The sequence below is a fragment of the Palaemon carinicauda genome, chromosome 43 (assembly GCF_036898095.1).
Source record: "Palaemon carinicauda isolate YSFRI2023 chromosome 43, ASM3689809v2, whole genome shotgun sequence".
Classification (NCBI taxonomy): domain Eukaryota; kingdom Metazoa; phylum Arthropoda; class Malacostraca; order Decapoda; family Palaemonidae; genus Palaemon; species Palaemon carinicauda.
In genome coordinates, this window is record NC_090767.1 from 21,004,963 (window position 1) to 21,028,894 (window position 23,932).

The 23,932-nt window shown below is 38.7% G+C and overlaps 3 protein-coding genes across 55 annotated transcripts in view; 1 reads left to right on the top strand and 2 right to left on the bottom strand.

The window, feature by feature from the left end:
* LOC137633422 (putative leucine-rich repeat-containing protein DDB_G0290503) overlaps positions 1-23,932 on the top strand; it is a 549,442-nt gene that overhangs the window by 417,917 nt on the left and 107,593 nt on the right. The window lies entirely within an intron of this gene.
* Positions 1-23,932, bottom strand: part of LOC137633435 (splicing regulatory glutamine/lysine-rich protein 1-like) — a 408,786-nt gene that overhangs the window by 244,605 nt on the left and 140,249 nt on the right. The gene's annotated exons all lie outside the window — the stretch shown is intronic.
* Pka-C3 (Protein kinase, cAMP-dependent, catalytic subunit 3) lies at positions 8,158-22,243 on the bottom strand. The gene is made up of 7 exons (XM_068366256.1): positions 22,056-22,243; positions 19,135-19,244; positions 15,233-15,386; positions 13,648-13,739; positions 12,250-12,431; positions 9,724-9,801; positions 8,158-9,021 (listed from the first exon to the last, which is right to left on the bottom strand). Exons 1-7 carry the CDS (start codon positions 22,160-22,162, stop codon positions 8,896-8,898), a joined length of 849 nt encoding a protein of 282 aa, XP_068222357.1. The 5' UTR covers positions 22,163-22,243; the 3' UTR covers positions 8,158-8,895.

Below are 23,932 nucleotides of genomic sequence, written 5' to 3' on the forward strand. Positions count from 1 at the left end.
AAAAGGAAATAAGGAAATAAATAAATGATGAGAATAAATTAACAATATATCATTCTAAAAACAGTAACAGCGTCAAAACAGATATGTCCTATATAAACTATTAACAACGTCAAAAACAGATATGTCATATATATATAAACAATAAAAAAACAGTATCCTCTAAAGAGTATACAGTTCCTGTGGTGGACATCTATGGAGTGAAATGGGAAATTATTGCCTGTGGTATAGATGTAATATCTACTCCTATTGAGAAAGTTGATATGAATGTTCAGGTTCAGGTTCAGGGGTGAGGCATAGCCTTTACAACGACGCCTCAAACGCTTATCTTCTTGTGCTGTTTTGTCTTTTCTTCCACATTATGTTCAATACTTCTTTTTTCTTTTCTATATTTGTTTCACTAAATAAAAATAATCCTACTATTTTCTTTGGGTCTTCTTCGTATGGTTGTTGTAGCTCAATTACTTTATTCCTTTCTTTTCTATATTCCTGGCAAAATAAGAAAAAATGTATCAAATCTTCCTCCTCATTTTCACAAAAATTACAGTTTTTTGGAGTAATACATTTATTAATAGGCATTGATTACTGTGTCCTTATGCCTCAAGTTATTGAAACGAATGGTAACCTTCAACTCATGTTAAACCAATTAACTTCCCGCTGTTATCAATCCAATGTCAGTGTAAGGATCAATCACATAGATATTACAGACGTCAATGAGATTACTCCAGTTCCCAGGAAAACCATTAAAGACGTGTTGGATAATTACTTAGCCCTTTAACCCCCAGTCTATTTGGAAATTTCCAACCCTTAACCCCCAAGGGGTTATTTTTTTCCCCAGAACATTTTGCAGTATATTTTTTTAATTCCTCTAACAGCCTTAATTTTTGTCATAGAGAGGTCAGGTTGGTCTCATTCTCTTGCAAAATGCCTGAATTTTTTCAAAAAGATCAAAAATTATGAAAAAAAAAATTTATAGCATTTTTTCGCAAGGACGTACCGGTACGTCCATGGGGGTAAAGGGATGAGTTTTGTGAAACGTACCAGTACGTCCTTTGGGGGTAAAAGGGTGTATTGAGAGCCTGGGTACTTCTTGTTACCCCAAGTGTTCTGGTTGTAAATGCGGTAATTTTACCCCTGGTCAAAGTAATTGTACCCTTAAAGAAGAAAGAGAATTGGCTCAAATATCACATGGTTTATCATTTAATTCAGACAAGAATAGATGGAGTGTCGCTTACCCCTGGGTAAGAAATCCTAATCTTTTACCTAATAATGTGTCCCTTGCAACAGCTAGGCTAATAGCCACGGAAAAAAAGGTTGACCAAGTTAGGACTAGGTTATTGTACGTCCTATCAGAATCAAATTCATTATATGATTTCACGGGGGGTAGCCAGGAAGCTATCCGAAGATGAGATATATAGTTATCATCATCATCATCATCATTTCAGCCTTCAAAAGTCCTTTGTTGGGTGTAGGCCTTCCCCAGGTTTCTCCACAGACTTCTATCGCAAGCTATTCTGTGCCACTGTTGCTTATGTTGGTCTAAGTCATCTCGCCAGCGGGTTTTTTGTCTTTCTCGGTTTCTTGTGTATCCTCGGGGTGTCCAGAAGGTTGTTCGTGATGTCCATCGGTTGTCTGTCATCCTGGCAATGTGCCCTGCCCAGTTCCATTTGAGCTTGCTAATGGTTTCAAGGATATCCATTACTTTAGTTTTTTGACGTATCCATTTATAAGGGACTTATATTCTACATACCCCATACTGAAGTTCTAAAGCCTGACTCTAGCTCAACTCCCCTTCGGATAGTGTTTAATTCTTCTGCTAGGTATATGAATTTTTCTCTAAATGAAATGTGGGCGAAGGGTCCTGACATGCTAAACTAAGTGGCACAGTGTAAAATCCGGACGTCGGACGTCGGATGCCGTCCGGGAGAATAGAAAACCGCTTGTATCACCGGTAAAGGCGCCATAATACACCACTTTTTTGACACTGGTAATTTTCACTGATACTTTGTTATTTCTTGAATAAATGTTCGAAAAATATTGATTTATTTTCATTTTATTGAGAATAGCGGGCAGTTAAATAGTGTAATGCTGACGTCCGATTCAGATTATTCTCAATAACATTAAAATAAACCAATATTTTTCGAACATTTATTCAGGAAATAACGGAAAGTATCAGTGAACATTACCAGTCACAAAAAAAGAGGTGTATTTTCGCGTCTTTCCCGGTGATACAAGCGATTTTCTATTCTCCCGGACGGCATCCGACGTCCGGATTTTACACTGTGCCCACTTTTGGATGTTTTACTTAGGTTCCGAGAAAATGAAGTAGCGTTTGCGTGTGATTTAGCCAAAATGTATAACACTATCTCTCTGTCCTTATTTGACCAGCACTGTCATTGGTTTCTTTGGCGTGATTTCAAGGTTGATGTTAAGCCAGATCATTATATGTTGACTTGTGTCCCATTTGGGGACAAACCAAGTGGAACTATTGCTATGCTTGCTTTGAAATTAACGGCAGAGATGAGTAAGGATGAATACCCTGTAGCTACGCAGATCATTGTGAATAATAGCTATGACATATTGGGAAGCTGTGACAGCATAGAGATTGCAAACGAACTGATGAAACAAATTGAAAGAATTATAGGTCGTGGAGGTTTTAAAATTAAGCACTGGATTTTATCTGGCAATGCAAATCATGAGAATCCCAATGTTAAAGTGACTAAAAGGGAAAAGGAAAAGGTTTTAGGAATTGTGTGGGATCCTCATAGAGACCGGTTAGTATATGAAGTTCAAATAAATTTTTCTCCAAAGCATAGGAAAATTCATACTGAACCTAACTTAGCGCCAGATGATCTCATGGTTAATGTGCCAGAGTATTTAACTAGAAGAATGTTGTTAAGTCAAATCGCATCTCAGTATGATCCTTTGGGGCTAGTTTGTCCGGTAACTTTAATAGCTAAATTGATGATGAGACAACTAATTTCCAGGACAGAGGTAATTGAAGGAAAAGTTAGCCATTATGATTGGGATCGTGCAGTGTCGACAGATATTAGGAATGAGTGGTTAAGTTATTTCCAGATGTTGTTTGAGCTTCAGTCTCTCAGCTTCCCTAGGGGCGTCAAAGTAGAAGGTGTCATCGGTAAACCAATGCTGGTGATTTTCTCTGATGGGTCTAATTCTGCATATGGAGCATGTATTAGTGTGCTACTGTTATTAACACATTGAGTATGTGTTGTTTGAGATGTTGAGTCTTGAATTAAAGTCCAGCATTGTAACTTTAAAATGGTTTATTCTCTAAAAACAACAGTGTTAAACATCTCCATCACAGGAGTATAGCTGGTTTGGTCGGATGACCAATTCAGGTGAAGTATAGATAAGAACTGCCTAAAATATCGATACCACAGATATCGTATGTTTAGTTGTCTCAGCATTTAAACACATTATGTAAACTTTACCTTCGTCTAGGAAGACACCTGCATCCGGTGACGACACAGTCTTTCACACGGTATGCATTTGTGTTGATGCTTCAGAAAAATGTTACATTGCTGAGGGATGCAAAATACATCCTGTTATGATTTTATCTGACGACAGCAAATCTCACGCTAGCATCTTCATCCACAATGACATATTACGTCATGTGTTTTAAACATGTGATAACTAACTGTTACACATGTGCTTATGTGCGATGGGAATTGTCTGATGGAGGATTCTGTTCCAGGTTGCTAATGGCAAAGTCTAGGCTTGCTCCACTCAAAAAGTTGTCCATTCCCCGGATTGAACTATGTGGGGCCTTAGTGGCAGCTAGAATGAGAGAAACTATAGTGAAGGAAATGAATTTTGAATTTGAATCGGTGATGCACAAAGAAGCGGCTTCTCAAATCACTTGTTTTCCCCATCGCATCATACGGCTCAGAATGTTGGGTTTTAAAAGCTACAGATCGGAAAAGATTAGAAAGTTTTGAACTATGGTGTTACAGAAGAGTCGTGAGGATAAGCTGGATCGAGAAAAAGACTAACGTGGAAGTTCTACAAAAGATCAATATCGAAAAAAGATTACTTGACATTTTGGATGAAAGAAAACTAACTTTTATTGGACACCAGGTTCGGAAACACAATACTCTGGAAAGAACGCTACTAATTGGATCAGTCTATGGTACAAGAACGAGAGGAAGGCCTAAAACTAGATTGAGTGACAATATCAAGGAGATGTGCGGGCTAACGATGGTGGAGTTGGAAAGGAAGGCTCAAGACCGGAATGAATGGAGAAGTTTTGTGCAGAGGGCCACGGCCGTTCGACATCGAACACCCCGTACTTGATGATGATGCGCATTGTTGATTCTGCAATAGTTCGTGCCCGGATTCAGAAAGAAAGCTATGGCTTTGGAACCTTTACTGCTCCAAAAATTGCTGAAATTCAAAGTAAAACCGATGTGGGAGAATGGTCGTGGGTTTCAGGTGATAACAACCCAGCTGACTTGACCACCAAACCTGCTAAGCCGATCGATTTGGGTCAAGAATCGATGTGGCGAATGGGGCCGGCGTTCCTTACTCTCCCAATCAGTAAGTGGCCAATAAGGAAAGATCATATTGGTGATTTGCCTGACAGGGTGGGTGTCTGTTTCGCACGCTTGTTTTACTGTGAATACTGTAGAAATGTCTTTAGGGTTTCAAATATCAAGATTTGAAAGTAGTGAAAAATTGCTCAGAGTCACTAGTAGAGTCCTTAAGGCTTTCAAATTTAAATCATTCAAGGGAATATTTCAAACTCCTAATATAGATGAAATCTCTCAAGCAGAGATGTTGTGGGTGAGAGAAATTCAATCCAGACTTGGTAAAGATTGGGAGTCCAGATATCGCAGACTTGGCCCTAGTGTAAATAAGGATGTTTAAAGAACAATTATGATCAGGATGGGTTTGTATTACTCTCTCCTGATCATGAATTTGTCAAATTATATGTAAAAACCATGCATCGTCAATTTCATTCTGGAGTGGAAAACACCCTTGCGAAAATTCAATCTAAGTTTTGGGTACCACGAGTTCGGAACATGATCAAGTCCGTAAAATTTAAATGCGTAACCTGTAGGAAGTTGACAAAGGAAATAGCCGGGCAAGTCATGGGACAATTACCTCTAGAGCGTCTAAAGCCCTCTCCATTGTTTGCTTATACTGCTCTTGATTTATATGGACCTTTCTTTATCAGGGATACGGTTAAGGGTAGAACTAAAGGTGAAGCCTATGGGGTAATCTTTAATTGTTTATCGACCCGTGCAGTTCATTTAGATCTAATTGAGGGTTATAGTGCAAAAGATTTCCTTGATGGGCTCCGTAGATTGGTATCACTCCGAGGATGTCCTAAAGAAATATATTCTGATAGGGGTACCCAATTAACTGCTGCTGAGAAGGAACTAAGGAATGCAACAGAGATTTTTAAAATAAAGTGGATCTTCAATGCTTCTGCTGATGCACCTTGGCAAAATGGAGTCAGTGAGAGTCTTATCAAATCTGTCAAAAGGAGTTTGACCATAGCTATTGGTGATAACATTTTAACTTTCAGTAAATTACAAACCACCCTTTATGAAATTGCAAATTTACTAAATGAAAGACCCATTGGTATAAAACCCGGCTGCGATCCCGAACTAGGAAGGTATCTTTGCCCAAATGATCTTTTGCTTGGGCGTACACAAAATGCAGTCCTGAAAGGAGAATTTGAACGCTTCCCTAGTCATGACTCGAGATTGAAATTTCATGAAGGCATAATAGATACTTTTTGGAGAAAATGGATGCGTGACTTTTTCCCCACGATGCTGATACGTCAAAAATGGCACGTAGAAAAGCGTAACTTGCGAGTAGGGGATCTTGCATTGTTTCAGGATAGTAATGTGGTGTGGGGTAATCGGAAGTTAGCGGAAGTCTTGCTGGCAGATAAGGGTAACGCTAAGAAAGTTAGAAATGTCACACTGAGGTACAAACCAATAAAGTCTGGTATTACAAGAGGAAGGCCAAGGTTTGGGTGGATGGATGGTGTGAAGAAAGCTCTGGGTGATAGGAGGATAGATGTGAGAGAGGCAAGAGAGCGTGCTAGAAATAGGAATGAATGGCGAGCGATTGTGACGCAGTTCCGGTAGGCCCTGCTGCTTCCTCCGGTGCCTTAGATGACCGCGGAGGTAGTAGCAGTAGGGGACTCAGCAGTATGAAGCTTCATCTGTGGTGGAAATGTGGGAGGTTGGGCTGTGGAACCCTAGCAGTACCAGCTGAACTCGGCTGAGTCCCTGGTTAGGCTGGAGGAACGTAGAGAGTAGAGGTCCCCTTTTTTGTTTTTGTTTCTTGTTGATGTCGGTACCCCCCAAAATTGGGGGAAGTGCCTTTGGTATATGTATGTATGATTACATACAAGGGAGAAAGGGATGTGATTGTGCAACGATCTGCTCATAGAATTGTAGTAATTTTGGCGATCGAGGAACGTCTCGATCTACCATGGTTTAAAATGAGTATTTATTTGTGTGGTTATTTAAATTAAAAGAATTAGATTTGCCTTGACAGTCCTATGATGGTAAGAGATTTAGTTTGGTTGGTGGTGGAGTGTATCATTTGTTTGCAAATGCGCGTTAGAGACTACTGGTGAAGGTGTCCAGGACGGTGGCTGTCTTTGGACATACTGGCTGAGGTTTGTGGTGGTGATGGTCACGTGATCAGCTGCTCCTGATACGAGTTAAATAAAAGGACGGAAGCGCCGTTCGAGAAGTTAATTGGTCGGGTTTAATGAATTCCCAGGCCGCCGATGACGTAAACGATGTTGAATTGTTTCGCCAGGTCACCAAACACGTTGTTGCATCAAGCCTGTTCTAATAAAAGACTTGATGCAACAACGTGTTTGGTGACCTGGCGAAACAAATAATAATAATAATAATAATAATAATACTATTATTATTATTATAATTATTATTATTATTATTATTATTACTATTATTATTATTACAACAACAACAATAATAATAATAACAACATGCTTTTGCATATCTAGAAAAGGCTTATGATAGAATACCACGAGATGTTTCGGTGCCTGAGGTAGAGAGTCCTGGAGATGTTGGTTGGACTGGTCGTGATGATGTGGGCTCCAAGACGAAAAGAGGAAGGAAAGCTTAAGAGAACCGAGAAGAGAAGGCTGGGGTCGGTTATGGGAATATCACTGCTTGGGAAGTTGGTAAATGAGGAAATGATAAGAATGGCAGGTGTAGTAAAGACTACCGAGATGATAAGCGTGTCACGACTGAGATGGTGTGGGCATGTGTTGAGAATGGATGGTGGGAAGAGAGTGAGGAGAGCTTGAGAGAAACTTGTTAGCTGGGCGAAGATTGAGGTGACAGAGAACTATGGTTGTAACTTGAGCTAGTAATAATGATAATATAAGATTTTTTTCATATCCTTCATAAGGTGAAGGATGATATGGAGAGAAGAGGTTTGGTGAAAGAGGATGCCTTTGATAAAAGGCATAAAACTACTAGTGTTATTGGGTCCTGTGACTGGCCAGATAGTACCACTGGATTCCTCTGTTTTGGATATTTTTCCTCTGCCTACAAATACATCGAATAGTCTAGCCTATTCTTTACACATTCTCCTCTGTCCTCATACACCTGACAACACTAAAATAACCAAAAACTTTTATCTCACTCAAGGATTTAAGTACTGCACTGCAATTTAGTGGCTACTTTCCTTTGGTAAAGGTAGAAGAGAGATTTTAGTTATGGTAAGCAGCTCTTCTAGGAGAAGGACACGCCAAAATTAATCCACTGTTCTCTTAGTCTTGGGTAGTGCCATAACCTCTGTACTGTGGTCTTCCACTGTCTTGGGTTAGGGTTCTCAGGCGTGAGGGTACACTCGGGCACAGTATTCTGTTTCCTTATTTAATTTCCTCATTGAGCTATTTAGCATGTTGGAGTACTTGGGCTTATAGCATTCTGTTTTTCCAACTAGGGTTGTATCTTGGCTAGTAATAATGATTACAGAGGGGACATCTGACAACTGGTAACTTAACTTACTGATAACGGTGGGGAATTAGAGGCTGATACCGAGAGAAGTATGAAAGTCGGGAGACTAATAATGAAAGAACTGGTAACTGCTTGAAATTTTTATTTCTATTATATCAAACTTGTTACATATTTTAAGTCAATTATCTACATCAAATAAAAATCACAGCCACATTATAACTACCTTGCCTTCGTTTGCGACGGCATCTGATGCATTTTTCGACTGCAGTACTTTTAGCTGTGGGAGAAAGAGCAGCTGCCATTTTGAAAACAACGGAAAACTAGAAATGTTTGGAGGTCTGGCAAAGAAACTTGTTAAATGCTGAGTCAGCAAAGAAACTTGTTAAATGCTGAGTCAGCAAAGAAACTTGTTAAATGCTGAGTCAGCTGATCCAAATAATAACAACGAAATGTATCCTGCAATGCACGGCACTCGGCCAAATAAACGCCGTCGGAGCGGTCGACGTCCGGTTCCTTGCGTCGTGTTAACATCATTGAGCAAGATTTTCTCGGACCGAACGACAACTTTGAAACGGCAAAGAAAACAAGAGCTGAAAATGATTCCACATCTCTGTACAGTATATTACAAAAGAAAAGGGACGTAAAAGTATTAAATAAAATATCTACACATCTTCCGAAGCCAAACTCGGCACCCGAGCTGCTTCCCGAACGATCGTCCGACCAAAAAACTCAAAAATAGAAATCAAAACCCTGACACAAAGTGACATAGCCGAGGGGTTATCTGCTTCCGTGTATTTGAAGACTAAGCCTAATTGCACTTCTAGGATCTATGGTCACCAAGGCCATCGTGTTCATCCCTGCTTCCTTCCTCGTGGAGGAGGATAAGGCATCGTACGTTCACAGCGACCGAGCCTTAGAAGTCGCTGAATATGGCCAGCTCGCCCTCGGAGACGCCCTCGGAGGATCTCCAGTTGTTTTCGGGGTAGTCGTCGAAGTTCCTCGTGTCTCCATCGTAGCTCACCTTCGGGACGAGTGGCGGCTGAAAAGGGTTGAAGAAAATAAAGATTAATAATAATCAAAATAGAGTTGGAACATTCATTAATGACATACAATAGGCAGCTAAAGAAAGGGATATCAATCAATAATATGTCGGAAAATTCATGATATAATACAGTACTTTTCAAATATTTTATGTTGTATAATTGAACAATTCATTTGATTCAGGCTTTAAATAATCACTGATAGTTTTTTCTCTTTTAGAAATCTACTTGTTAATTAATGCTGTTGTGCCCAAATGATTTCACACTGAATTTGTGCTTATTTCCTAACAGTATTTCATCATTTATCCCTTAATTCATTGCTCATTGTTTAGAGAAATTATAAGGCCTTTATTCTTAGCTTATTAAGAATCAATGAACATTATTTTCTTAGATGTTTAAGTCTCGTGTTATGTTTATAAAGAGAAGAAGGAGTCACGAGTAATTCCAGGCCCTAAGAAAGTTACTGGTTATTTAGTGTTTTGTAGAGATGTCCCCAAAGACAACACTACTGGACTATGTGGTTGGGACGGGCGTAACCATTCTTATCATAGATGTCCAATCAATTTGATTTATGGGGGGAAATTTCGTTTATATTGGTCTGAAATACGATATTGTGAAGATAGTATACTATGCTGTAAAACACACTAAGGCGAAAGCACCAATACGCCAGTGTTATGACGCAACCCTGAGGGAATTCTTACCTTCAATTTTCTTTGGAAGACGTCCTCCCAATCGGTGTTCTTGAAAAATCTGTGTTTTTTGACATCTTCGGCACCATTCTGTCGAGTGAGAGAATCGTGTGGTATTAGCCAATGAGAAACAAGATAGAATTGGAAAGGATAATTACTGGTTGTGTTTACTTTTATCCTGACCAATCACAATCAAAATAAGATATCCAGTGATATCAACTGTTGATATTTACTTTTCTGCTGACCAATCACAATCAAAATATGAAATCCAGTGATATCAGCTGTTGAAATTTACTTTTGTCCTGACCAATCACAATCAAAATATGAACTCCAGTGATATCAGCTGTTGATATTTACTTTTCTGCTGACCAATCACAACCAAAATATGAAATCCAGTGATATCAGTTGTTTATATTTCCTTTTCCGGACCAATTACAACCAAAATATGAACTCCAGTGATATCAACTGTTGATATTTACTTTTCTACTGATCTGACAATATATTTTGCTTCCATTTAATCTTCTATTCTCTACAAACATTTTATTATAAAACAGACCATGAGTTGGAAAAGGAATTTTGAAGTTTGAGAACCAAAGAGGTGAAAAAACCTCCCAAATAACAATCTTTATGACTCACTTTCAAATGATATCCAAGTTCTTTAATAATACATTACACGAAAAGAGATTTAGTTCTTTCCCAATGCATTACAAAAAAACAATGGATTTATTTCTGTTTTGACGTAGACTGAAACACTGTGGAAATTATATTCTAGTTTTGAAACGATAAGTTAGAGAAAAGCTCAGTAAGTCTCCTCATACGCGTATTGAAATTCTATTCTTGACGCGTACGATACGTGAATACACACTAGAGTTTTCTCACATCATCCAACACAGTAGCCCATTATTTAAGATTTATTCTGTATCATCTTGATAAACATATGAACAAAACATTGACTCAACTATATCAGTCTTATAAACTCTCAACCGAATAAAGCAAATTCAGCGTATTACCGTTTGGCGCAGTCACCAGTTTTAGACTCTTAACCAATCGAGACGTCGGAGAAATATCGTAAGGTGGATCAATGCATCGTACGTAGATAGAACTCGGAGACTAGGATGAGCAATGAGTGCTTGGCTCTGCCTTTAACTTGATGGCTCTGCCTTTAACTTAATGGCTCTACCTTTAACTTAATGACTCTACCTTTAACTTAATGACTCTACCTTTAACTTAATGGCTCTAACTTCAACTTAATGGCTCTACCTTTAACTTAATGGCTCTACCTTTAACTTAATGACTCTGCCTTTAACTTAATGGCTCTGCCTTTAACTTAATGACTCTGCCTTTAACTTAATGGCTCTACCTTTAACTTAATGACTCTACCTTTAACTTAATGACTCTGCCTTTAACTTAATGGCTCTACCTTTAACTTAATGACTCTGCCTTTCACTTAATGACTCTGCCTTTAACTTAATGGCTCTGCCTTTCACTTAATGACTCTGCCTTTAACTTGATGACTCTGCCTTTAACTTAATGACTCTGCCTTTAACTTAATGACTCTACCTTTAACTTAATGGCTCTACCTTTAACTTAATGACTCTGCCTTTAACTTAATGACTCTGCCTTTAACTTAATGACACTATCTTTAACTTAATGACTCTGCCTTTAACTTAATGACTCTGCCTTTAACTTAATGACTCTGCCTTTAACTTAAAGACACTATCTTTAACTTAATGACTCTGCCTTTAACTTAATGGCTCTGCCTTTAACTTAATGACTCTGCCTTTAACTTAATGACTCTACCTTTAACTTAATGGCTCTGCCTTTAACTTAATGACTCTACCTTTAACCTAACCTCTCATCCAGGGACCTCTAGTTGATCTATTATCTCTCTAACTCGGACTTCCTTAATACCTATCCTCTCAGGCTATCAGTCCCTCTCTTCTCCCTCTCCATTACCCCCTCTATCCTCTCTACCCTGCCTATCATCTGGGAGAAGATGAAGGATCTCTTCAACTCTCCCGATTATGGCTCCTTTATCTCGGTATGCCTTCGTGGACGTCGCGGCTAATAGTGTTGGTATATCAGCTTCTTACAGCTCTCACCACTGATGGAATTCCAGTATCATCTTAACTCGGTTGTTCTCAAAAAAGCTGCATCGTCAAAACTACCTAATGAGAATTCCCTTCACTAGCACACTTTAAGTAAAGTAGCAATAATGATATTGTACATACCACCTTCCAACCCACTATTCTTTTTCTTGCAATCGAGTTGCAATTGTCTTAGTGCCAGGGATGTTTCTAGTGATGACACCTTTGGCTACTGTTCATTAGCTCATGAGAACTTCTTCCCAACCGTTCAAAATTAATAAGAAAAATATCATAGATAAACAACCTGGAAATTCAATTAATTTGACTAAATACAAATGAGAGGATTTAACCTAACCACCCTCACACAACCCACGCTGTCTCCATCTACGAAAGCGAGTGTCCTCTCTGAAACGAGACGCGTCGTGGATCCGTACAGAGAAGGCCGAGTTACCTTCATGTTCCCCAGCCGCTTTGTGCGGTCCTGCGTCAGCAGCTTCTTGATGAGATCCTTCGCGGTCGCGTCAAGGTGTCTCGGCCACTCGACGCGTCCGCCCAGAATTTTTTCGTAGATGCCGAAGGGGTTGTCGTCGAAGAACGGAGGGTAGCCGGCCAGCATCTCGTATATTAGGATGCCTGGAAATAGGACGCAGGTTTAGATAAATGGGCCGCCTTTTCTGTATTAGGATGATTACGTTGTTTTATGTCTGAATAAAGATGATAAAATATATACAGACGTCAAAATTAACTATATGAAATTAGCCAAAAAAATTTACTAATATTTTGAATCTCTGAAAGTTGAATGGATATTCGCTAACACAACTTTAAAATATTTATAGAGCTCTTTTTTCAAACTCCTACATCTATCCAACTGGCTGACACTTCTCCAACATACAATACAATCAACATTTGAGGACGTTTGCATACTGCAATACCTTAATAACATTCCTGGATACCAATTTCCTGATATAACAGAAAAGAAAGTCTATAAAAAGGGCTAAAACTCTACCATTATTTTGCCTTACTTGTCTGGCTACGAATAATAAAATCCGCAAATATTGAACTCCGCGAACATTAAACGCCGCAAAATATCAAACACACCAATAGTGAGGGACGACTGTATGTATAGGGGATCAAATTACTTAATAAGTTACTACAGTTGATCATAATAAAAGTTACAGTAGATAATTCAAGGGAATTTTTGGCATCATCAAAAAGATGACCATGTCCTTATCAACTATTTCAATCTTTTACTGACATAACCTGACATATGTAAGGCGAACTGTTTCAACCTATCACCAAACTGATCTTATCTATTATGCAATCTCAACCTGGAAACCATTTTGCTAATTTGATCAATGTTTGACCTGATTTCGTCGATCAAATTCAACAATAATGAAGCATGAGGGTTACGACATTCCAAGGGTCACGATTCGTTAAGAATTGTGAGTACGACTTTGTTTAATTGTACTCTATCTGTGAATAAACAATACTTATTGCTATGTTGTACAGTAATTCTTATTTGCATTGCATTACGACTTCTGGTAATGAGATAAACAGACATTTAGAATAAATCATTTTAAAACTTGAGTTTATGCTTAAATCCTTTGCTCTGACAGGTGCTAAGGATCACATAGGACAGGGTATTACTACATAAGCAAAACTGAACAAAATTGGTTAAAATTCAATTTGTTTCATTGAATGTTATTTTATTTATCTATATGTCCCTCCATCTTTCAATTTACTTCTCAATTTCCCTGTAATAATAATTATAACAATGAAAGCCCTCTTATAGAAAAGCCAAAGATCCTCAAGGTTTCTATCAAATGCCGGAGGAGCTCCCCGTACTGACCGAGAGCCCACCAATCGACAGCCTTGTTGTGTCCTTTACTCTGGATGATTTCGGGAGCCAAGTACTCGGGCGTCCCACACAGCGTCCATGTCCTGCGGAAACAAAGGAAAACTCGAGTGACGATGTATTACTGAGGAAAGAACGAGCTGGAGCGTGGCAAAGCCGACATGCCCAGTCGACATATTTCACGGTGGTGGCTCATATATGGGAGTATATTATTATTTTCACAGTGGCAGTTGTATATAGAATCATACTATTTTCACAGTGACGGCTCGTGTATGTAATCATATCATTATTTTCACAGTGGCAGTTGTATATAGAATCATACTATTTTCACAGTGACGGCTCATGTATGTAATTATATCATTATTTTCACAGGGGCGGCTCGTGTATAGAATTAGATTATCACTTCCCTTCCGGTTAGTATTACCGCCAGGATTTAAAAAATAAGATTTTTCCCCCTTTGTGATTCAGGGGAAGTCTCGAAAGACAATAGGGAACCATGATGATGACCAGTGAGCAAATTAAACAATCATATAATTCATTTGAAAATGAATGGATCAAAACTTTAAAGGTCACGTAGGAACGATTTCCATTTGTATTTGGCATATAAACAATGTACAAACGAGCTACAAGCGAGGGGTGTGCTCTACAACGTTCACAGTGTCACACACAGGTGACGTTCGTAAGTCATGGTTCTCTAATATCGTTGAGACTGACTATATACACATATGATCTGCGCCCAAGCGACCTTTCCACCAAGCTAGGAACAATGAGGGCCATGCAATGGCTGCTGATGACACAGTAAGTAGATCTATAGGCTTCTCAAAACCCCCATCAATAGCTCATAAAAATGGTGTGGTTGCATATACAAGAAACTATAGAGCTATAGCAGGTCTCAAACTTCTAGTCAAGAGACATTTTCAGTAGACTACTACAAGCTAGCAAATCAAGCTAGTAAGTCAAATTTGTTTGATTTTATTCTGTTCATGATTCTACATACATACATATACCAAGGCACTTCCCCCAATTTTGGGGGGTAGCCGACATCAACAAATGAAACAAAAACAAAAAAGGGGACCTCTACTCTCTACGTTCCTCCCAGCCTAACAAGGGACTCAACCGAGTTCAGCTGGTACTGCTAGGGTGACACAGCCCACCCTCCCACATTATCCACCACAGATGAAGCTTCATAACGCTGAATCCCCTACTGCTGCTACCTCCGCGGTCATCTAAGGCATCGGAGGCAGCAGCAGGGCCTACCAGAACTGCGTTATGATTCTACTATCTTTATATAATATTTTCATATAAGTTTGTTTCCTTTTACACAATTTTAAAACAATGGCTTAAAAATTTCCTGAAGCAACATACTCACTAACGTCAGCTATGAGCCACCACTGACGCTTGGGTCTCTTAAACTAAATAATAAACATAAAATAAGCTACAGTTGCTATTCAACTGGGAATTTTATGTAACCATAGAAATAAATGAACACTTTTCCTATGAACTCCAAATGAGTAAACAAATAAAACGGAATTAATAGATAATTGAGTTTCTCGTTTCCAAAAACCCAGGTCAAACCTACCTGTCGGTGAGCTTCTTGGCGAAGCCAAAATCTGTGATCTTCAGATGCCCGTCTCTGTCCAGCAGTAGATTCTCCGGCTTGAGGTCTCTGTACACGACGGATAAGGAATGGAGGTACTCGAGGGCGCTGACGATCTCCGAGGCGTAGAACAGCGCTGGGAAAGAGAGCGAGGATTTTTCAGAATGTTGCGAGAGATTTGTAGCACCTGCCATGACCACTATAGTCCATTTCTTTTAGCGATGCATATTTGCACCGACTCGCGGCGGTGCCCTTTTAGCTCGGAAAAGTTTCCTGGTCGCTGATTGGTTAGAATTATCTTGTCCAACCAATCAGTGATACGGAAACTTTTCCGAGCTAAAAGGGCACCGCCGCGAGTCGGTGCAAATATGCATCGCTAAAAGAAATGGACTATAGGTTCTAGAACCATCTCCCTTCATTGACTTAAAACATTTGAAATTTCTGAATGCTTTCGATGATGAAAATCATATGTGAAAATATTTGGGACCTCGCAATCTCCTGGAATGAGTACAGACGAACACAGAAGGTACCACTGTACCTCTTGTCGTACATTTAAAGTGAACTGTTATCAGTCACATCTGAAAAAGAAAATTTTGGATTGTTGAAAGAGATTCATAGCATCTAACATTCTCTTCCTACAGTTGAGAAAACTATAATATTTTAGAATGTTGTGAGAGATTCGTAATACATACCATTCTCTCCCTAATACTAAGTGAATGAAAACATTGTTACTGAAGATTCAGAGAACGTATCATTTTCTCCCTACAGCCGAAAAAACGAGAACGTTTTACAATGTTGTGAAAGATTCGTAGCACCTACCGCCAAGTCATGATTTCGATGACAGGAAAGAAAGAAGCGGATAAAAGATGACAAGAAATGATGGACAGAAGACCTTAACCCATCGTCTTTCTGTTTTGAATATAAGAAATCGTGGAGCTTTCTTCCTATTCTTTCTCTTTCTTCACTGAATTATTCAAATGTGCGTGGGAGTATATTACAAGGTGCGGACAGAAAGGTAGGAGGGCGCTGGCGCCAAATCAGATTGAATTGCCCGCCAAAATATATGTGTTTTCTTACACTTACAAATATACGAATTGTGAGTTAACAGAAACGTGTAATGAAATGATACATATGTCAAAATGTAGCTCTGATAGAGCGGAATACATATACATGGGAAACCACGGTGTGGCGAAAGGAGAATTCAAATAAATAAACAGTTTGTCGATTTTCTGGACGACGAAGGGAGCGGTGTCCTTACAGTACACACCACGCAGCTTACTATAAACCTAAACTATCCCATATACATGAATCAACACCCTGGGGTATATGAATCAAAACTTATGGGTATTTAATAGATCTATCCCAATATATTTCAGCACTAGAGCATGGAAAACATATACAGGAAATATATTGGGCTAATAGGTCATCAGACCAGACGAGACTTAAGAACAAGAGAGATAGGGGCCATTTGAAAGACATTTTTATAGAAAATTAATTGAAACAAAAGCCACCATGACGTTAACCACATCGTGTAGCAGTAAAAAATAACTCGTGAGGGGTGAGACAACATTACAGCGTATAGCAACAACAAATAACTAGGGAGGAGGAAGAAGATAATGTGAACTATGACGTGTAGCACCAACAAATAACCCGAGAGGGGGAAGATGACATTAACTACAGCATGTATCAGCAACAAATAACTCGGGAGGAGGAAGACGATGTTAACTACAGCGTGTAGCAGCAACAAATAACTCGGGAGGAGGAAGATGTTAACTAAAGTGTGTAGCAGCAACAAATAACTCAGGAGGGGGAAGATGATGTTAACTACAGTGTGTAGCAGTAACAAATAACTCGGGAGGAAGAAGATAATGTTAACTAAAGCGTGTAGCAGCAACAAATAACTCGGAAGGAGGAAGATGACATTAACTACAGCATGTAGCAGCAACAAATAACTCGGAAGGGGGAAGACGATGTTAACTACAGCGTGTAGCAGCAACAAATAACCAGGGAAGGGGAAGATGACATTAACTACAGCATGTAGCAGCAACAAATAACTCAGAAGGAGGAAGACGATGTTAAGTACAGCATGTAGCAGCAACAAATAACTCGGAAGGAGGAAGACGATGTTAAGTACAGCATGTAGCAGCAACAAATAACTCGGGAGGAGGAAGACAACGTTAATTACAGTGTGTAGCAGCAACAAATAACTCGGGAGGAGGAAGACGATGTTAACTAAAGCGTGTAGCAGCAACAAATAACTCGGGAGGAGGAAGATGATGTTAAGTAAAGCGTGTAGCAGCAACCAATAACTCGGGAGGGGGAAGACGACGTTAACTAAAGCGTGTAGCAGCAACAAATAACTCGGGAAGAGGAAGACGATGTTAACTAAAGCGTGTAGCAGCAACAAATAACTCGGGAGGAGGAAGACGATGTTAACTAAAGCGTGTAGCAGCAACAAATAACTCGGGAGGTAGAAGACGATGTTAACTACAGCATGTATCAGCAACAAATAACTCGGGAGGAGGAAGATGACGTTAACTACAGTGTGTAGCAGCAACAAATAACTCGGGAGGAGGAAGATGATGTTAACTAAAGCGTGTAGCAGCAACAAATAACTCGGGAGGAGGAAGACGATGTTAACTAAAGCGTGGAGCAGCAACAAATAACTTGGGAGGAGGAAGATGATGTTAACTACAGCGTGTATCAGCAACAAATAACTCGGGAGGAGGAAGATGATGTTAACTAAAGCGTGTAGCAGCAACAAATAACTCGGGAGGGGGAAGACGATGTTAACTAAAGCTAACTCAGGAGGAGGAAAACGATGTTAACTAAAGTGTGTAGCAGCAACAGATAACCAGGGAAGGGGAAGATGACATTAACTACAGCGTGTATCGGCAACAAATAACTCGTAAGGGGGAAGACGATGTTAACTAAAGCGTGTAGCAGCAACAAATAACTTGGGAGGAGGAAGACAACGTTAATTACAGTGTGTAGCAGCAACAAATAACTCGGGAGGAGGAAGACGATGTTAACTAAAGCGTGTAGCAGCAACAAATAACTCGGGAGGAGGAAGATGATGTTAAGTAAAGCGTGTAGCAGCAACCAATAACTCGGGAGGGGGAAGACGACGTTAACTAAAGCGTGTAGCAGCAACAAATAACTCGGGAAGAGGAAGACGATGTTAACTAAAGCGTGTAGCAGCAACAAATAACTCGGGAGGAGGAAGACGATGTTAACTAAAGCGTGTAGCAGCAACAAATAACTCGGGAGGTAGAAGACGATGTTAACTACAGCATGTATCAGCAACAAATAACTCGGGAGGAGGAAGATGACGTTAACTACAGTGTGTAGCAGCAACAAATAACTCGGGAGGAGGAAGATGATGTTAACTAAAGCGTGTAGCAGCAACAAATAACTCGGGAGGAGGAAGACGATGTTAACTAAAGCGTGGAGCAGCAACAAATAACTTGGGAGGAGGAAGATGATGTTAACTACAGCGTGTATCAGCAACAAATAACTCGGGAGGAGGAAGATGATGTTAACTAAAGCGTGTAGCAGCAACAAATAACTCGGGAGGGGGAAGACGATGTTAACTAAAGCTAACTCAGGAGGAGGAAAACGATGTTAACTAAAGTGTGTAGCAGCAACAGATAACCAGGGAAGGGGAAGATGACATTAACTACAGCGTGTATCGGCAACAAATAACTCGTAAGGGGGAAGACGATGTTAACTAAAGCGTGTAGCAGCAACAAATAACTTGGGAGGAGGAAGATGATGTTAACTAAAGCGTGGAGCAGCAACAAATAACTCGGGAGGGAAAAGACGACGTTAAATACAAGGGTAACCCCAACGCCAAACAACTGTAGAACAGTCGAGGGTCTCACCTGTTGTCATAGGGAATTTTCCGGCATTTCTGAGATAGGAAAAGAGCTCGCCCCCGCAGACGTACTCAAACAGCATGTAGAGGAAACGTTCGTCTCTGTGGTGCCAGTACCTGGAATATATTTTGTCGAGTTTATTCTCTGCTTTGAATAAATTGTCATGTTTATTATTTAGCTGGAATAAAGACATGTTTATGCTTGGAATAAATTTTCATGTTTATTCTCTGCTTTGAATAAATTTCTTTATGTTTATTCTTTGCGTGGAATAAACCGTCATGCTTATTCAGTGCCTGAGATCAATCATGTCAGGTTATTCTAGGCAAATTTATTCTGAACCCAGAATAAATCCTATCAAATTTATTCACTGGCTTAATACTTTTCATTAAGATTATTTTTTGACCTAAAATAATATTTTGACAAATTTATTTTGTTACCTAAAATAAATCTTGACAAGTTTATTTTTTTTACCTAAAATAAATCTTTGTCAAGGTTATTTATAACTGAAATAAATCTTGTTTAGTTTATTCTTTGGCTAATAGGAATGTTTTAAAATATACTCTGAAATAAACATTAAGTTTCTCATGTCTAAAAACATTGCAAAATTTATTCCGTGCTTAGAATAAATCTTGTCTTTAATTTTATTCTGTGGCTGAAACAAATTGAGTTTATTCTGTTCCAGTGATAAGAGTAATCTTAGTGAAAATTTCATTGAATATGGGAATAAATTCTCTATATCAAATCTTAACTGATAGTAGAAAATAACTCTGGAATAAATTCATATGTTTATGAACAGGAATAAATTATCAAAATAAATTTGTTTACCTAGAAAAAAGGAATAAATTATTGAAATAAATTAGTTTACATAGATAAAGGAATAAATTTGTTTACCTAGAAAAAAGGAATAAATTATTGAAATAAATTAGTTTACATAGATAAAGGAATAAATTTGTTTACCTAGAAAAAAGGAATAAATTATTGAAATAAATTAGTTTACGCAGATAACGGAATAAATTTGTTTACCTAGAAAACATGAATAAATTATTGAAATAAATTAGTTTACATAGATAAAGGAATAAATTTGTTTACCTAGAAAAAAGGAATAAATTATTGAAATAAATTAGTTTACATAGATAAAGGAATAAATTTGTTTACCTAGAAAAAAGGAATAAATTATTGAAATAAATTAGTTTACGTAGATAACGGAATAAATTTGTTTACCTAGAAAACATGAATAAATTATTGAAATAAATTAGTTTACATAAAGTTATAAATTTCTTTACCAAGAAAACATGAATAAATTATTGAAATAAATTAGTTTACATAGATAAAGGAATAAATTTGTTTACCTAGAAAAAAAGGAAAAAATTATTGAAATAAATTTGTTTACCTAGAAAAAAGGAACAAATTATTGAAATAAATTAGTTTACATAGATAAAAGAATAATCTAATGAAATAAATTTGTTTACTTAGAAAAAAATAAATTATTTAATTAACTTTGTTACTTAGAAAACAGGAATAAATTATTGAAATAAATTTGTTTGCCTAGAAAAAAGCAATAAATTATTGAAATAAATATGTTTACCTAGAAAAAAGGAATAAATTACTGAAATGAATTTGTTTACCTAGGAAAAAAGAAATAAATTATTGAAATAAATTTGTTTACATAAGAAAAAATAACAAACTAATGAAATGAATTTGTTTACTTAGAAAACAAGAATAAATTACCGGTATTTAAATAATTTTGTTACTTAGAAAACAGGAATAAATTACCAAATAAATTCTTAGCAGAGAAAGAGAATTAATTCTGAATAGATTTATTTATAACAAGCCGAATAAATCGAGTGAAAATATTAATTGAAATATAATAAAAACAGAGTTAATCAAGATTAGACCTGATAAAAAAAAACACGGAATAAATCATGAATGAGATCTCTGTGCAGAGAACTTCCAAAGACCTACAGCTATCCAACTACTGGCTGTTTTCACTATTATACACACCTCACTTCCCTAAAGGATAATTGGCTCAACAGTCCATTCTCAAAAAGCTCATTCTAATACGTTGACAGAGACGATAACCAAAGCAGAGAATCTTTTTTTCAATGAAGAGACATCGTAGTAGTAATAGTAGTAGTAGTAATAGTACCCAGTTTTTATGATTGGGTAGACATGGCAACATAGTATTAGCAGAGTAGAGTTTTAATGAATGGAGAGACATGGCAACTATAGTATAAGCAGATTAGTAGAGTTTCTATGAATGGAGAGACATGGCAACTATAGTATAAGCAGATTAGTAGAGTTTTAATGAATGGAGAGACATGGCAACTATAGTATAAACAGATTAGTAGAGTTTCTATGAATGGAGAGACATGGCAACATAGTATTGGCAGAGTAGAGTTTTAATGAATGGAGAGACATGGCAACTATAGTATAAACAGATTAGTAGAGTTTCTATAAATGGAGAGACATGGCAACTATAGTATTAGCAGAGTAGAGTTTTTATGAATGGGTAGATATGGCAATATAGTACTTGCATAGTAGTTTTCATGAATGAAGTGACATAGCAACTATAGTATTAGCAGAGTAGAGTTTTATGAATGAAGTGACACGGCAACTATAGAATTAGCAGTGTAGAGTTTTTATGAATGGAGAGACATGGCAACTATAGTATAAACAGAGTAGTTGAGTTTCTATGAATGGAGAGACATGGCAACTATGGTATTAGCAGAGTAGAGTTTTTATGAATGGAGAGACATGGCAACTATAGTATAAGTAGAGTAGAGTTTTTATGAATGGGTAGATATGGCAACATAGTACTTGCATAGTAGTTTTCATGAATGAAGTGACATGGAAACTATAGTATTAGCAGAGTAAGGTTTTTATGAATGAAATGTCATGATGGCTACTGCCATAGTAACAGTACTCACATGTTGATTATGAACGGATGGGCGACCAATCGCAGGATGTTCTTCTCGTTCTTGACGTGTTCCACCTGCTTCAGCCGGATGACGTCGGTGATAGCCAGGATCTTCATGGCCAGGTACTCGGATGTGACCTTGTCCCGGCAGAGGCAGACGCGTCCGAAAGTGCCGGTTCCTGGTTCGAAAATAAAATGAGGAACATTCGTCAGAAGTTTACGACCGTGGGGAAGAGCAACGAAAAAAAATGCACGCAAGGTAGTAATGTTATCGGTGCATGATGTGCTTGAATCATTATGGCATCAATGAATGAAAGACTGTGAAATAGAGGTGACTCGTTATGAATAAATGCGTGATATGGACAATCTGAGTCACAGTCAAGCCGACTACCAACTCTCCCATAAGGCAGCGGTTGATTGGGTGCTCTTCCAATATGTCATCTACCAAAAGTCTGCGATCTATTCTATAATGGTGATCTGCTATTTATGGCACCTGATCTATGAGTAGAATGTGCGGAGCGAAAACCGTTAGAAGTTTTAAAAAATATCCCCAAAAACAAACGGGCAGGCAAGTGCAGCTCTATATCTATCAAAATTCTGCGATTAACTAATCTATGACAGTGATCAGCTATTTATGACAACTAATCTACGAGTAGATTGTACGGAGTTAATACCATTATGTTTTAAAAATATCCCCGAAATAAAGACCAACAGGGCAGGCGAGCGCAGCTCTTACATGTACCGCTTCACAGTACATAAGAGCAGTGATGTTTTTGGTTCTTTGCGGGCGAAGCGAGCCCCAGAGGAGCCAAAAACACAGCTCGGTAGATCAAATATTGGAACATCACCGGCTGACTGAATGTCTGCTGAAGCCATTGGCCAACCTGCGCACTGATAGCTTTTTTACATACATACATACATATACCAAGACACTTCCCCAATTTTGGGGGGTAGCCGACATCAACAAATGAAACAAAACAAAAAGGGGACCTCTACTCTCTACGTTCCTCCCAGCCTAACAAGGGACTCAACCGAGTTCAGCTGGTACTGCTAGGGGTGCCACAGCCCACCCTCCCCCGTTATCCACCACAGATGAAGCTTCATAATGCCAAATCCCCTACTGCTGCTACCTCCGCGGTCATCTAAGGCACCGGAGGCAGCAGCAGGGCCTACCGGAACTGCTTTTTTATCTTGTGTAAATGATTAATAGTCAACTGCTGTGGGTTGCAGTAGGGGAAGGCAATAGCAAATACGGAGTAATTAGACCAAAAGTACATAGATGGTTGTGGTGGCCTATTGGAAACATCCCTGCCTGGCGCATCGCCGGACAAGGGTTCGAGTCCCGCTAAAGCTCAATAGTTTCCTGTAGTGTCTGCAACCTCACCTTCCTTGTGAACTAAAAATGAGGTGTTTTGGGGAACCTATAGGTCTACCTGCTGACTCATCAGCAGCCATTATTGTCCCTCCCTGGTCCTAGCTTGGTTGTAGAGGGGGGCTTGGGCTCTGATCATATATATTTATGGTCAGTCTCTAGGGTAATGTCCAGCTAGCTAAGGCAATCTCTCTCTCTCTCTCTCTCTCTCTCTCCATTGAAGTGTTCAGCTAGCTAGGGCAATCTCTCTCTCTCTCTCTCTCTCTCTCTCTCCATGAAGTGTTCAGCTAGCTAGGGCAATCTCTCTCTCTCTCTCTCTCTCTCTCTCTCCATGAAGTGTTCAGCTAGCTAGGGCAATCTCTCTCTCTCTCTCTCTCTCTCTCCATGAAGTGTTCAGCTAGCTAGGGCAATCTCTCTCTCACTCACTCTCTCTCCTCTCTCTCTCTCTCTCTCTCTCTCCATGAAGTGTTCAGCTAGCTAGGGCAATCTCTCTCTCTCTCTCTCTCTCTCTCTAT

What these genes read in the sequence shown, in the direction of transcription:
- Pka-C3 (XM_068366256.1), bottom strand. Translation starts at nt 22,162, where the DNA reads ATGAAGATCCTGGCTATCACCGACGTCATCCGGCTGAAGCAGGTGGAA. An exon ending in GCCAAGAAGCTCACCGACAG is followed by an intron (nt 13,740 to 15,232) that starts GTAGGTTTGACC and finishes TTGTTTCCGCAG; the next exon opens with GACATGGACGCTGTGTGGGA. An exon ending in TGTCGATTGGTGGGCTCTCG is followed by an intron (nt 12,432 to 13,647) that starts GTCAGTACGGGG and finishes TCCTATTTCCAG; the next exon opens with GCATCCTAATATACGAGATG.